At 30.8% G+C, this 13,295-nt stretch overlaps 7 protein-coding genes and 1 non-coding gene across 8 annotated transcripts; 4 read left to right on the forward strand and 4 right to left on the reverse strand.

The window, feature by feature from the left end:
• Window positions 1–113: 113 nt before the first annotated feature.
• Window positions 114–2,184, reverse strand: BX664DRAFT_354887 (Dbl homology domain-containing protein). Its single transcript, XM_051547769.1, has 6 exons — window positions 1,937–2,184; window positions 1,613–1,862; window positions 1,457–1,508; window positions 1,289–1,396; window positions 1,047–1,231; window positions 114–981 (listed from the first exon to the last, which is right to left on the reverse strand). The coding sequence occupies exons 1-6, from the start codon at window positions 2,157–2,159 to the stop codon at window positions 312–314; spliced, it is 1,488 nt and encodes a 495-aa protein (XP_051405046.1). The 5' UTR covers window positions 2,160–2,184; the 3' UTR covers window positions 114–311.
• A 278-nt stretch (window positions 2,185–2,462) lies between these two features.
• On the forward strand, window positions 2,463–6,215 carry BX664DRAFT_321320 (armadillo-type protein). The gene is made up of 17 exons (XM_051543283.1): window positions 2,463–2,705; window positions 2,776–2,847; window positions 2,930–3,056; window positions 3,121–3,194; window positions 3,261–3,382; window positions 3,450–3,609; window positions 3,683–3,849; window positions 3,920–3,993; window positions 4,064–4,323; window positions 4,387–4,645; window positions 4,707–4,831; window positions 4,919–5,006; window positions 5,068–5,198; window positions 5,263–5,392; window positions 5,454–5,538; window positions 5,638–5,710; window positions 5,770–6,215. The coding sequence occupies exons 1-17, from the start codon at window positions 2,592–2,594 to the stop codon at window positions 6,154–6,156; spliced, it is 2,448 nt and encodes an 815-aa protein (XP_051405047.1). The 5' UTR covers window positions 2,463–2,591; the 3' UTR covers window positions 6,157–6,215.
• A 279-nt stretch (window positions 6,216–6,494) lies between these two features.
• Window positions 6,495–7,085, reverse strand: BX664DRAFT_254640 (uncharacterized protein; the record flags this gene model as incomplete). The annotated part of the gene is made up of 3 exons (XM_051540379.1): window positions 6,495–6,618; window positions 6,742–6,809; window positions 6,864–7,085. 3 exons carry the CDS (start codon window positions 7,083–7,085, stop codon window positions 6,495–6,497), a joined length of 414 nt encoding a protein of 137 aa, XP_051405048.1.
• A 490-nt stretch (window positions 7,086–7,575) lies between these two features.
• Window positions 7,576–8,420, forward strand: BX664DRAFT_321325 (uncharacterized protein). Its single transcript, XM_051543284.1, has 2 exons — window positions 7,576–7,761; window positions 7,835–8,420. Exons 1-2 carry the CDS (start codon window positions 7,706–7,708, stop codon window positions 8,076–8,078), a joined length of 300 nt encoding a protein of 99 aa, XP_051405049.1. The 5' UTR covers window positions 7,576–7,705; the 3' UTR covers window positions 8,079–8,420.
• On the forward strand, window positions 8,120–10,545 carry BX664DRAFT_363409 (D123-domain-containing protein; the record flags this gene model as incomplete). The annotated part of the gene is made up of 12 exons (XM_051548377.1): window positions 8,120–8,333; window positions 8,398–8,431; window positions 8,493–8,641; window positions 8,700–8,809; window positions 8,863–8,872; window positions 9,184–9,268; window positions 9,340–9,421; window positions 9,487–9,582; window positions 9,652–9,880; window positions 9,941–10,060; window positions 10,142–10,255; window positions 10,328–10,545. 12 exons carry the CDS (start codon window positions 8,120–8,122, stop codon window positions 10,543–10,545), a joined length of 1,461 nt encoding a protein of 486 aa, XP_051405050.1.
• A 101-nt stretch (window positions 10,546–10,646) lies between these two features.
• On the reverse strand, window positions 10,647–11,491 carry BX664DRAFT_321333 (microsomal signal peptidase 12kDa subunit). The gene is made up of 4 exons (XM_051543285.1): window positions 11,434–11,491; window positions 11,283–11,342; window positions 11,071–11,157; window positions 10,647–10,973 (listed from the first exon to the last, which is right to left on the reverse strand). The coding sequence occupies exons 1-4, from the start codon at window positions 11,464–11,466 to the stop codon at window positions 10,857–10,859; spliced, it is 297 nt and encodes a 98-aa protein (XP_051405051.1). The 5' UTR covers window positions 11,467–11,491; the 3' UTR covers window positions 10,647–10,856.
• A 226-nt stretch (window positions 11,492–11,717) lies between these two features.
• Window positions 11,718–11,790, forward strand: BX664DRAFT_t6. The gene has a single exon. It is a non-coding gene; the product is annotated as a tRNA-Lys (tRNA).
• A 390-nt stretch (window positions 11,791–12,180) lies between these two features.
• On the reverse strand, window positions 12,181–12,903 carry BX664DRAFT_21986 (uncharacterized protein). The gene has a single exon (XM_051540157.1). The coding sequence runs from the start codon at window positions 12,823–12,825 to the stop codon at window positions 12,364–12,366; it is 462 nt and encodes a 153-aa protein (XP_051405052.1). The 5' UTR covers window positions 12,826–12,903; the 3' UTR covers window positions 12,181–12,363.
• Between the last annotated feature and the right edge of the window lie 392 nt (window positions 12,904–13,295).

Genomic DNA, 13,295 nt, shown 5'->3' on the forward strand with positions numbered 1-13,295 from the left:
AGAAAGAACCATAAGGTCCACCAACATATCAACCATCATCTCATCAATGGTTCATCAGAGATATTATCTTCATAAAATTACAATCAAGAAAAAACTTAATAATTAAGAGAAGTATGTCAAAAAAAAAAAGATCAAATTTATATAATACAACTTTTTTTTTCCTAAGCTGGGGGGATAACATGATAAAGGAAAGGAATAAAAAATAGTATGTGAGAAATAAAATAATATACAGAGTAAAGAATAAAAGAATGAATAACAGATACATAGACTACATATAAATAACTAAAAATAAAAGAGAATTACAAACAAGATCATCGACCTGCGGCAGTAACAGATTGTATAACACGTCGTAAGTGATCCATCCATAAATTTTGTTCTTCCAAGGAACTTGTGCGTAAAATATGTCGACGAATAGAATCTGAGCAAGTGGTACTACTGACAGAAGCACCTCCATAACCACCGATAGGATTGGAATAACTGATCACATTGTTGTCCATAATGAATTGGAAAAAAAGTTCAAGTCCATACACACCAAATTCTTCTGTGGTTGATGATGTTGTTGAAGACCCACTACTACTACTACTATTACTACTACTACTAGTAGTAGTAAGAGTGGCTTGATTTTGCCGCCTTGATCCAAAAATAGAGAGTTTTCTTCCTCCATTACCTTGAACTGACTTTTGATGTTTCTCATAGATCTTGTTGACAATCTTGGGATCCATGGGTTTGAGTACTGTCTTGTCAAGAATCACAATACCTTTGTAGTGAAGTTTTCCGTCTTTTTGTCGTTTACAAAAGATAAAGAGATCATTGTAAAGAATATAGATGCGTTTATCAGAAGTATCGGTAGGTGAGTTGGGATCTACATGAATCAGTTCGCTGTGTAAGAGTAAACGACGTGTAGGTGTCACAAGAGCAGGTGAGTTTTGTACCAGACGAAAACATTCATATACTCTATAATGAGATAAGCAATTGTCTATCCTATAATAATAATAATAATAAAATATGAGATATATATATAAAATTAAAAAATGAATATGACTTACATGTTTTGCCATTGATGTTGTCTTGTTTTAAACTTGTGACAAATATGAACTAAAGGATTATAATCAGGATGAGTTGGTTCACTCAGTTGTGTAAATTGACAAATAGTTTGTGTATATAAAGATAAACGGGTAAGAGGAAGTCGAATATAATAACCAAAGTCTTGAAGTTGTTCCAATGGACATGACTAAAAAAAGAAAAGAGATGAGCGGAACTATTTAATTTTTTTTTTTTTTTTTTTTACCTCCAAAAATTTTAAAAAGGCAGGAGTTTTATGTAATCGATCCAAAGTCATCAAAGTAGAAGAAAAACTAGTCATATAATTAGTATAAATGGTATCCATGTGATCATACTAATAATAATAATAAAAAGATAAAGATGAGAAAAGAATATATATATATATTGGACGTACAAATCGATAAAAGAGATCAGATAATAGTTGAGTAGGACCCCAAATTGAAAGTCTATATAAAAAAAAATAAAATAAAATAATAAATGTATAAAAAAAAAAGATCGACACAATAAAGTAAAATAAAAAAAAAAAAAAGTGATGATGTATGATCAGTACCTTTGACGCAATTCTTCCAACAAAGTTTGATGAACCGAAATGAGACTTGTGGCGGGCTTAAATAGGATGTCGCAATCTTCTTGTTGAAAGGCCAATTTGTTTTTAGGATACATAAAATAAGGTAATTTTGAGACAAAATATTTTTGAAATATATCTAGATCATCCAAAAATTGTGTTTCTGTTTGTATCAAATGTTGTACTAATTGTTGTTTTAATACACCATTCTTTGTAGAATAAGCTACTTGATTATCTATTTATTTAAAAAAATATATATATATAAAAAAGATAAGATAAACGTAACACAAAAAGAATCTAAGAATTTACCAATAGTTAAAGTCAATTGATCATGATCATAAGTATTATATATATCATCAATAATTGAAAGATCATCCATTAATTGATGATATCTATTATCATGTTGATCCATGTAATAAGAAAGACTTTGTGATGATGATGATGTTGAAGTAGATCCAATATCTGAAGTAGGTGATGATAAATCCATTGACATTTGACGATGACGTGGTCGTTTTGTACTTTCATAAAACATCCTTTCTATCGTATAATCAATATAGAGAAATAAGGAAGAAAAAAAAAAAAAAAAAAAAAAAAAAAAAGAGAAAAGAAGAAGAAAAAAAAAAGAGGAAGGAACCAGATTTCTTTTTTATCCAATTATACTTTTTAGATGTAACCCACTGAATGACTTTTTTAGGCATCATTTTCCTAAAATTTACATTATCCAACCAAATAAGCCTGCATTCTTTTTTTTTTTTTATACTTTTCTCACTGTAGCACCATTTCCCTATCTTTTTATTCCTTTTTCATAAAAGGAACTTTTTTTTATATCTTTTTTTTTTTTTTGTATTATTATTATTACTTGTGTTCTTTTCTTTGACACCACGTGGTTATTTTGGAAGACAATGCCTTCCAATCATATTTGAAATACCGCTACTTTAGGTCGTTTCTCTTTTTCTCTTACTTCATGACTGAATCCACACTTCATACTTCTTATCTTCAATCAGAATATCTTGTTTCTGGTCGTAGTAGAAACTTTTATAAATTTATTAAAAAAGTTACCTCAGCAAAAACAAAAGCCGTAAGTTTTTTTTTTTTAATATTATTCTTATTATTATTTATTAATTATATATACTTTATATGTAATGTAGGAAGAATATGACCTTGTTAATAATGAATTATATATTTTATCAAAAAAAATGGGTGAACCTGATGTTACTTCGGTAAAATAGAAAAAAAAAAAAAAAGAAAGTCATTTAATAATGATATTGATATATATATATATATATATAAATATATTTATAGACTGATATGAATGAATATTTGATTGAACTTATTCATTGTTCTCTTCTTGGTTATAATGTGGATATGGGACTAATATATGCTATTATGACAACTCAAAGTGGAGATACTCCAGCTCAAAGACGCGTGGGTAAATAAATAAAATAAGACTTTCATATGATGAATAGTAAATGATAATTTTTGTATTAAAATAGGTTACTTGGTTTGTACTTTATTGTTAAACAAACAGCATGATCTCGGTATAATGCTTATCAATACACTTCAAAGGGTAAAAAAAAAAAAAAAAAAATATTGATTATATATATATTGAATTTTGATTTGAAATTTTTTCTAGGATTTAAAAAGTACAAATTATTTGGATAATTGTGCAGCTTTAAATGCAATATGTTATATGGATCATTTGGAAATGGCTGATCATCTTTTGGAACCTACTATGAAAACTATGGAATCATCTAAGTATGTTATATATATATAAATCATTATATTATCATTCATTCATTATTTTATTATTTTATCAATAAAGGCAAGTAGTACGGAAAAAAGGCGTTTACGCGCTCTACTGGTTTTATCGTCGATCACCAAATCTATTGGGTCAAGTGGAACCTTTATTAAAAGCGGCTTTGCTGGATAAAGATATTAGTGTTGTTTTTGCTGCTCTTGAAATATGGAAAGCAATCTTGTTGGTACGTTTTTATTAGATAATACTGGAAGGATTCGGGGATGACAAAAATTCAACTGTTATTCTTTTTTTGTTAGGAAAAAGTTGAATTATATCAAGATTTATTACCAAGGTTTCTACAAATCCATCAACAAATCTTGAATAAACATGTTCAAACTGGATTTATATATCATGGTGTACTTGCTCCATGGGCTCAAATCACTTGTTTACAAATCTATGATATTTATCTTAAGCATAATATTGGGTAAAGATCATATATTATAAAGTTATAGTTTCATTTGTATTTAATACTTGTCTTTTATGAACTTTAATAGGTCACAAAAAGAATTATTCGACTTTGTGATGAAATGCTTATCCGCGGTGGAAAATAAAGTAGATGCTGCTTATGGTAAAAACATTTTAAAAAAGGATTACGCTGTTTTATCTCTCTCATACAATCTCTTTTTTACCTCTTTTAGCTATTATCTTTGAATGTATGAAACTACTCTCTTCCATGGATACTGTTTTACTATCAAATCTTATTTGTAACAATGATGATAATCCTTTTTATATTTTGGATCCATTTTTAAAGGCCAAAAACCATACAATGAATTATTTGGGTTTGACTGCTTTGACTCGACTGGAATCCATTGAATTATGGCATGATGATTGGAAAGACGGATTTTTAGTGATAAATATTATATTATCATGTGTAGATGACGTTGTTGTAATATCCAAGGTAAGTTTATAACACATAAAAAAAAAGTATATTCTTTTTTGTTTTTTCTCACCTTTCTTTTAGGCGCTTGCCGTATTAGATATTTGTGTCACCACGGAACAAACTCTTTATCTTATCCATGAAAATATGATGCAATCTATTCGACAAAGTACTGAAGACATCACCATTCTTTCTCTCTCTCAATGGTTTCTCAATCAAATGGACAAATACAAGGACAATATGAATGAATGGTGGATAAAAACAATGATCATGACTCTGGCCATAACTAGAAATACTTTGGAGGATGATGATATGGAAACTCGATGTGCAACAATGAAACAAAGTAAGATCTCATACCTCCATTCAGATCATATATTATTGATCTTCTTTTTTTTTTTTTTTAGTTTTATTGGATGATATGAATGACACAAAGTTACGAACAACTGCAGTAGATAGCATGTGCACCTTATTGACAAGTCGATCCCAAAATGATGATCTTTCGCCCTATTTGGTACAATTTGCGTTTTGGGTAAAATAAAATATAAAAGATTAGAGTCAAAATGTTTATCAGCAGACTTGGACACGCGACTCAATTTTTTGACTTTTACTTTTATAGACATTAGGTGAATATGCTTACCTTTCGACGGAAGATACGGAAATCAAAATCATGGAACAATTACAGAAACATATCATGTTGGTTCAAGGTATTAAAAAAAATATGGAGAAAAGGATGGAGTCATTAATATATATTTTTTTTCCTACAAGATCCTTGGTTACAAGTATGTGGTTTACAGGCTGTGAAACGATGTGTCATACGATCCAAATGTTATCTATCAAGTTTGGAATCCATTCTGAAGACCGATTTTTTACACTCAGTTATCAGTGAAAAACGAGAGGCAAAAGAACAAGACAAATTTGGACTTATTTATCACTAACCATATCTTTTTTATAAATATATAGATTGCACGTGAGATGTTGATGCTTTTGAAGGACATGGAATTTGTCAAGAACATACAAACGCGTCCGAATATACCTTTAAATGACAAGTCTATTGGAAAAAAATTATCTCAAAAACAAGAAATTCAATCAGGTATGGAAGAGAATGAATTCATGAAAGTTGATCAAGTTTTATTTATTGATTTTACTATTAGATGACGATATTCAACAAGAAGAGGAATCATTCTCCGATTTCCAGGCACAATCAAATCCATATCGAGGCAAAAAGTGGTCCGAGCGGTAGGTTATGAAAATGCTTGTTGTATACCATATTTGTTAATCAAATGTCACTGACTTTTTTTTTTTCCTACCATTCATCTATATTGGTGGTGGTGGTAGTACTGACGATCAGAAGAAGAAGAAATGGTCCATGAGCTCTTTGTATGAAAAGAAAGAGGATCAAAGTATAGAGGTAAGACTGATTTAAATATGATATGAAAGGATTATGGATTGATTTATTTATATGTATAGACATCGATGATCTCTAGTCTGATTGATATGGAAATAAAGGATCAACAAGATGGAAATGACACGATAATGACAACGGATGAATTTGGCTCATTTTGGTTATCTTGTCAACATGAACATAAATGTCAACTCAAGGCACCTTCTTCTTCTCATTATCATCAATTTTTCCAACAAGAAGACGACGATAGAACAAGGATCATTCGATGGTTACAAGATCAATGGCGATTTAATGTGGTAGATACTGTTCAACAGGAATGTTTGGCTTATAAAGCATTAGAACAAGATCTTGTATTGATTCATTTGAAATTGGATTTACCCTTTATATATGTTACTCTACGCAGTTTGTCTCCATCCACTCTATACCAATTTACGCAGTTATATCACTTGTAGTATACATTCGTAGTTTACCCAAACATTTTGAAAATAAACAATAATAATAATAATAAAAATAAAAAAATTTATGTTTTATTCATTCAAATATATAGATATGTGTGTATATATATTGCCAAAAGAAAAAAAAAATAGAATAAGAAGATGTTGGGATAAAATGGGGGGGGAATACAAATATGGTTGATAATTGATGACTAGATTTGCAAACTTGAAGGGAAGGGAAAAAAAAGAGAGAGAGAATAATCATTGATGGAGTGATGTACTTGTGGTGAATATCTCTAAATAACAACAATATATAATGTGTGGGGTAGGAGATAAATGAAAAGAGGGGGGGAATACTATTCATTGTAAGTTTCTTGTTGATCATCAGTAGAATCAGGAGCATTCAAACAAGTTTGGATCAGATTCTTTCCTTCAGGTTTGGTCACCAATGGCTGTAACTTTGGAGTTGTAAAAGTATACCTAATAAAATGAATTCATAAGTCTATATTTTTTTTTTTTTTTTTGTATTTTCCAGGTAAATACTATATTTTCTTAGTATATAGTGTATCCTTTCCCACACTCTTTTTTTTTATATAGACTTACACTAAACCAGTTTCACTGACTACTAATAATAATACCTGTGTTCCAGTAAGAGTACTAAGTTCATAGGCCTAAAAAGAAAATATATAGTTAAGTTCTACATATAAACAAATATATATTATTACCTTTTTCATAATACCAGCTTTTCTTTTTGAAAAGGTAATATGCCGGCGTGTCTTGTCATTAATATATTCAATCTTGATCTTTCTTCTACCAGAACGTTTTCCAGGTTTCTTACCATCATCAGAGTCTTCTTCACCTAAATCATCGTCATCTTCTATATCTTGAGGTACCATAGGATGAATATTGTTATCTGGTATTGTAGAAGATGAAGTAGGTTGTTGCATAACAGAGGAGGTTGGGTATTTGAATCTATCATCTTGTTGCTGATTTAGTAAATGATAGTTTTGTGCGGAAGAGGAAGGTGGATGGTGATAAAAGTTAGAAGACTGCATAGTAAAAAAAAAAAAAAAGATTGCTTATTTTGGAAGAGGAGTTCAAGAAAAGGAAAGAGAAAAGGAAAAAAAAAAGGATATCTTATCTTTTTTTTTTTTTTGGAGCTGGTAAGATGTGTGCGTGTGTGTGTGTGCCTGTAGTGGTCAATTTCAATCCCGCCCCCCCTTTTTCTTTTTCTTTTTTTTTAAAGAAAAGTGTGAGAGTGAAAAAAAAAAGAATGGTTACACTCACCATAATTTATCTAAACTGTCGCGTTCTTTTCATTGGTAACCATGAAACTAAAACAATTTTTATTTTCATTCTCCACAAAGATAGATCAAACGTGAACTAAACTCTATCCTATCTTCACACTTGTTGAACTTTATTACATATGCCATTGCCCCAACCTTCAAGTCCCGATAAGCTTCGACAAGGAAAATAAAAACCTTTCCCACACTTTTTTTATTTTTTTTATTATTATTTTCTCTCCTTTTTCTTTCTCTTTTCTATATCTCTTTTCACATTAATAAATATGCAACTTGGTAATCGTCTTACTGGAAAAGTGGCCATTGTCACTGGTGCTGCAAGGTAAAAAAAAAAAAAAAAAAAAAAAAAAAAAAAAGGAAAAAAGTAAATGGTTAACTAACCTGAAAAAAAAAAGTGGTATTGGATTTGAAACAGCTCTTTTATTTGCTCGTGAAGATGCCAAGGTTGTATGTGCTGACTTGAATGATAAAGGTGCTGAAGCTACTGTCCAAAAAATCACTGACCTTTTTGGTCCCAACCGTGCCATTGCTGTCAAGGTAGATGTTTCTAAAGAGGAACAAGTGGAAGCTTTGGTACAACAAGCTGTCACTACTTTTGGTAATAACTTTAAATGTCAAAAAAAAAAAACAGATGAATGAAAATTCATTGACGCGTTTTATATATAGGTAAATTGGATGTGATGTTCAATAATGCTGGTATTATGCATCCTCAAGATGATAATGCTTTGAATACTGAAGAAAAGATCTGGAACTTGACTATGGATATCAATGTGAAAGGTGTTTGGTTTGGTTGTAAACATGCCATTCTTGCTATGCGTAAAACTGGAGGTGGATCTATCATTAATACTGCTAGTTTTGTTGCCTTGATGGGTGCTGCTACTCCTCAATTGGCTTGTAAGTAATTTTATATACCATTGAAAATTTTATTTTCTAATCTCTCTTTTTTTTTTTTGGATAGATACTGCTTCAAAGGGTGCTGTTCTTGCTATGACGTAAGTAACTATTATTCAAAAAAAAAGAAAAGATGATAATCAACTCTTTTTTTTTTGATAGTCGTGAACTTGCTATGGTACATGCTCGTGAAAATATTCGATTCAATTCTTTATGTCCCGGTCCTATTCGCACACCTTTATTGATGGATTTCTTGAATACTGAAGAAAAGAAACAACGACGTTTGGTACATGTTCCTCAAGGTCGATTTGGTAAGTAGATGAATAATAAGCTGAAACAAATTCTTACATTATATATATATAATCATAGGTGAAGCGATTGAACAAGCTAATGGTGCACTTTTCCTTGCTTCTGATGAAAGTTCTTTTGTCACTGGAACTGATTTCCGTGTGGATGGTGGTTTAAGTGCTGCTTATGTAGTAAGTGAAATAAAGTTATCATAAAATGTCATTTTTAACAAAAATTATATTAGACTCCTGAAGGTGAACCTACTGGCCCTGTTCCTAAGAATTTTGCTGACATGGTTTAGAAAAAACTTATCGCTGATGCTGTGTTTCAATATTTCTCTTTCTTTATTCCAATAAAACATTTTCTTTTTTTTTATGTCTTTTTCTTTTTCGCTTTATTTTAATTTATTTTATTCTATTTATTGAAATGCCTGTACCGACTGAACCTATTCCTACTCCCTCTACTATCATTGATACATTTAACGACGAAGCAACAAATCCTGTAGTAACTGTAGAAAACATTCAACAATGTTCTTTCTCTTCATGGTATGACACATTTCGCTCAGTGACCTTCAAATCAAAAATAATTCCTTTATCAACTGAATTCATCGATTATCTTAATGCCGATGGTATTTATTTACCAACTGATGGGTAAGTTAATCTTCATAATGGAAATACATATTTACTTTTCTCTTTTTTTTTTTTTTTTCTTTCTTTACTAGTCAACCTCAGGCAGCCGCCACCATTGAAGAACTTGACAGCTCTGACGAAGACGATGCTACCAATGATATAACTCAAGAAAACGTAAGTAATATTGACATGATATACTTACATCTGATCATTTTCTTTTTTTTTTCTTCTTCTTACAGATTCCTCACTTTCCTCAAGTAGAACAAGCTATTCGACAAGCGATCGATGAATTCGGTGGTGCCGTATTTCCAAAACTAAACTGGAGCTCTCCGAGGGTATTCATAAAGAAATAAATAAAAGTAGTTTCTATTAATACTGTTTTTTTTTTTTTTATGTTCTGGTAGGATGCTGCTTGGATCACAGCAACACAATCACTGAAATGTACTTCACCCTTTGATGTCTATCTATTACTGAAATCATCCGATTTTATCAATCACGATCTCAATCATGCATTTGATCATTGCCAGCAACAAGAACCTACTAATATATCGTATAACTTGATCCTTCGAAAATGGCATGATTTACAACCTTCTCTGGAATTTCGATGTTTTGTTAAAAACAAGGAATTGATTGGTAAGTCAAATACATGTATATATAGATATCGACTTTAACTTTTCTATATATATAATATAGGTATTTCTCAACGTGATTTAACATATTATGACTTTTTATTGGACATTCAACAAGAACTGGAAACCAAGATATATGAGTTTTTCGAAGATCATATTCGTGATGGATTCCCTGGTACAGAATGTAAGTAAAAGAAGATATATCCTTGTTAATAACATTTCATTTCAAAATTGATCATTCATTTTTTTTTTTTTTTGTGTCTAGATGTATTTGATGTTTATGTTCAACAGGATCGACAAAAAGTATGGCTAGTTGATTTCAATCCTTTTGATACAACAACGGATGGTTTACTTTATTCATGGAATGAATTGTTAACATGTAAGATTTAAAAAAAAAAAAAAAAAGATAATTCACCCTAGTGTACGGTTATAAAATAGTTGTCTTTTATAGTTGATGTGAATAATCAAGAACCTGAAATCAGGATCATTGCCTCCACTATTGAAGCTTCAGAAATCGCTTGCAACGCACCAAGATTTGCCACTAATATGGTTCCGAAGGATGTGATTGATCTATCAGATGGACGCTCTATTGCCGAATTTGCAGAAGAATTCCAACGTGCTATGGCATTATCAGCAACTCATCTTGACGACACGGATGATTCGGATTGATGAATGATCTCATAATAGTAGTAGTAGTAGTAGTAGTAGTAGTAGTAGTAGTAGTAGTAGTAGTAATAGTATAGTGTCATAGTTTAGCTGTATTCTATTATTTTTGTCCCATCTTTCATTAGCATATCCATTATCTTTTTTTGTAGTCATATCCCATCATTATCATCATTTGTATTCAACATCATCATCTTTATTCAAACAGATCTTTGTTATCAAATAAAAAAAAAAATTCAATATACACTATGTAATCTTTGAATCAACTATTATCCATCAAATATAACAAAGATCATCCTTATTGTTTGGGTATCATCCTATGATGAGTTTGATGCAGACTTATTGTCTACCTTTTTGTCGGCAGCGGATTCATTTTCATTTTTGCTCCAATTAATAGGATGACGACGGTACATTGGCCAAGGTGGCAAGACAAACTACATTCAAAAACAAAAAAAAAAAAAAAAAAAAAAAGAAAAAGAAAAATGAGTACCATGTAGGTTTTGTCATCATGTCAATCAAGAAAAAACTTACCAAAAAAGTAGCCGCCAAACCAATAGCAAAGATGGATACTGTCAGTTGAATGGATTCAAGAGCATAACCAGTAATAAAACCTACTAACTTTATGGTGATGATATAAACAAGGAAAAAAAATGGAAAAAAAAAAGTATCAACCGTATGAATCACCCCAACTTTTTCTTCCTTTTTTTTTTTTTATTTTTATCATCCATATGCCCTCTTCTTACCGATGCAGCAATCAATAAATAATATGTCAAGTTTTCAGCAAGTCGTTGACCTTCAAAGTCCTAATAAAAAGAAAATAATGTGAATACTGAAGGCAAAGAGAATAAAAGAACGCGTATCCATCCTATATATTTTAAATCATCCTTTGCTTACAATAGTCCATTCAAAGTAATCTGCCAAGTTCATGATTTGCTAAAGATGAAAAAAAAAAAAAAAAAAAAAAAAAAAAAAAAAAGAGAGAGAAAGGGGGAAAAAGAAAGAAAGGAAAAAAAAAAAAAATCAAATATCACACTAACATTTGCTCTGCATGGTCCCAAAAATAATCCATTACCTCTCATTGGCCTTATTATTGCCGCCACGGCTAATTTTATCCAATCATTTTGCGCGATTTTGGTATTAGATTGATAATGTACTTACCAGTCTAAGAAAATATCTCAGCCTTGCTAGCTCAATCGGCAGAGCGTGAGACTCTTAATCTCAAGGTTGGGGGTTCGACCCCCCCGTAGGGCTTTCTTTTACTATTTTTTGATGTTGTTCGGTATATGAAAATGTACCAATCAAGTGCGTTAAAGATTTTTTTTTGGCCATCCTAACTTAGTGATGATTGACAAAGGTGTCGTGTTGGGTGATTTTTTGGTTTGTAGGTTCAAAATTGAAAAAGTAAAACGGATGATTGAAAGAGAATAATGATTATAGTGAGCACCAGTACTTGATTACGCAAGCACACGTATAAGTAAAGAGATAAAATAAAACAAAAAGTAAAGTAAAGAAAAATAAAGTTTTGTTCCAAATTTGGAAAGTAAAAGTAAAGTAAAATTGTTCTGACTTTAAATATAGAACAAAGTGAGCCAATCAAAAATAGTAATCCACAAATACAGTTGAGATGGGACGAAAAAGGATGTTTTTTATTATCAAAAAAATAAAATATATATTGACTGATTGAACTCCAAAAAGAAAAAGGAAAAGAAAAGGTGGACTATTTATATAAAAGATTTTGTAACAAAATTGAATTTATAAATGAAATTTGAAGACAAACGAAATTTGTAGACAAATGAAATTTGTAGACAAAATAAAAACGGACCTTTAAAACTTTTTTTTTTTTTTTGTTTTTATCAATTTTTTTTTTTTTTTGTTTTCCTTTACAGGTATCAGATTAAGTGTTTCCTCCTTTCGAAGATATAATTGTCTTTCTTTCAGTTCCTTTAGGTTGTATAGGTAACATGGTATTGTCATATGCAACAAGGTTTCGGCTTCTTCATCACTGGGTCGAAAGGGTCTGTCAGGATTGAGAAATGGATTAACATTCATCTCTTTATCAGTATTCCATTCTTCTATTAGGTCATTTGAAACGAGGTCGTCAGTTGTTTGGTCAGGAACAAACAGTTGCTGTGTGTCAATTTCATCACCATTGACAATAGATTGTAAGTCCTTTGTGTTAGTATTTATGGAAATAAGTAAGTCTTCGGTTACAGGAAAGCTAATGGTGCCCCAGTCAAAGGTTTCGGGTGTGGTGTCTTGGGTTGGAGTGATGATATTATTAGTCATGATGCTTAATTAATCTTCTTTCTTTTTTTTTTTTTTTTTTTTGTTGTTTTACTCCCTTTTTTTTTTTTTTTTCGCTTATCCCGAAGCTCCTTGATTTTGTGTAGGTACGGGGGAATTAATATACGCAACAAATGTTTGGCATCTTCGTTATCAAGCTGGAAGGCCTTGTTTGGATTTAGGAACGGATAGTTATCACTTTCTTCAATCGTTAGATTAAAAGGTGTGGTAGGGTTGAAAAATGGGTTGTCGTTAATATTCATATTTCTTCCTGTAGTCCATTCTCCATTTGTTGTATCCTCTTCAAGTGATGGTTCATTTTCAAAGAGTTGCAAGGTATCAACCACTTCATTGTTAATTGTAGATAATAATTTGAATGTGTGGGGATTCAACATGGTACAGAATCCTTCTTGTGTTGCATCCTTCGACGGTTTGTCTTCACCAGGTTGAAAATTTTCCAACTTTAAGAGGTT

Source organism: Halteromyces radiatus, assembly GCF_025201355.1.
Source record: "Halteromyces radiatus strain CBS 162.75 chromosome Unknown BX664scaffold_1, whole genome shotgun sequence".
NCBI classification, from domain to species: Eukaryota; Fungi; Mucoromycota; class Mucoromycetes; order Mucorales; family Cunninghamellaceae; genus Halteromyces; species Halteromyces radiatus.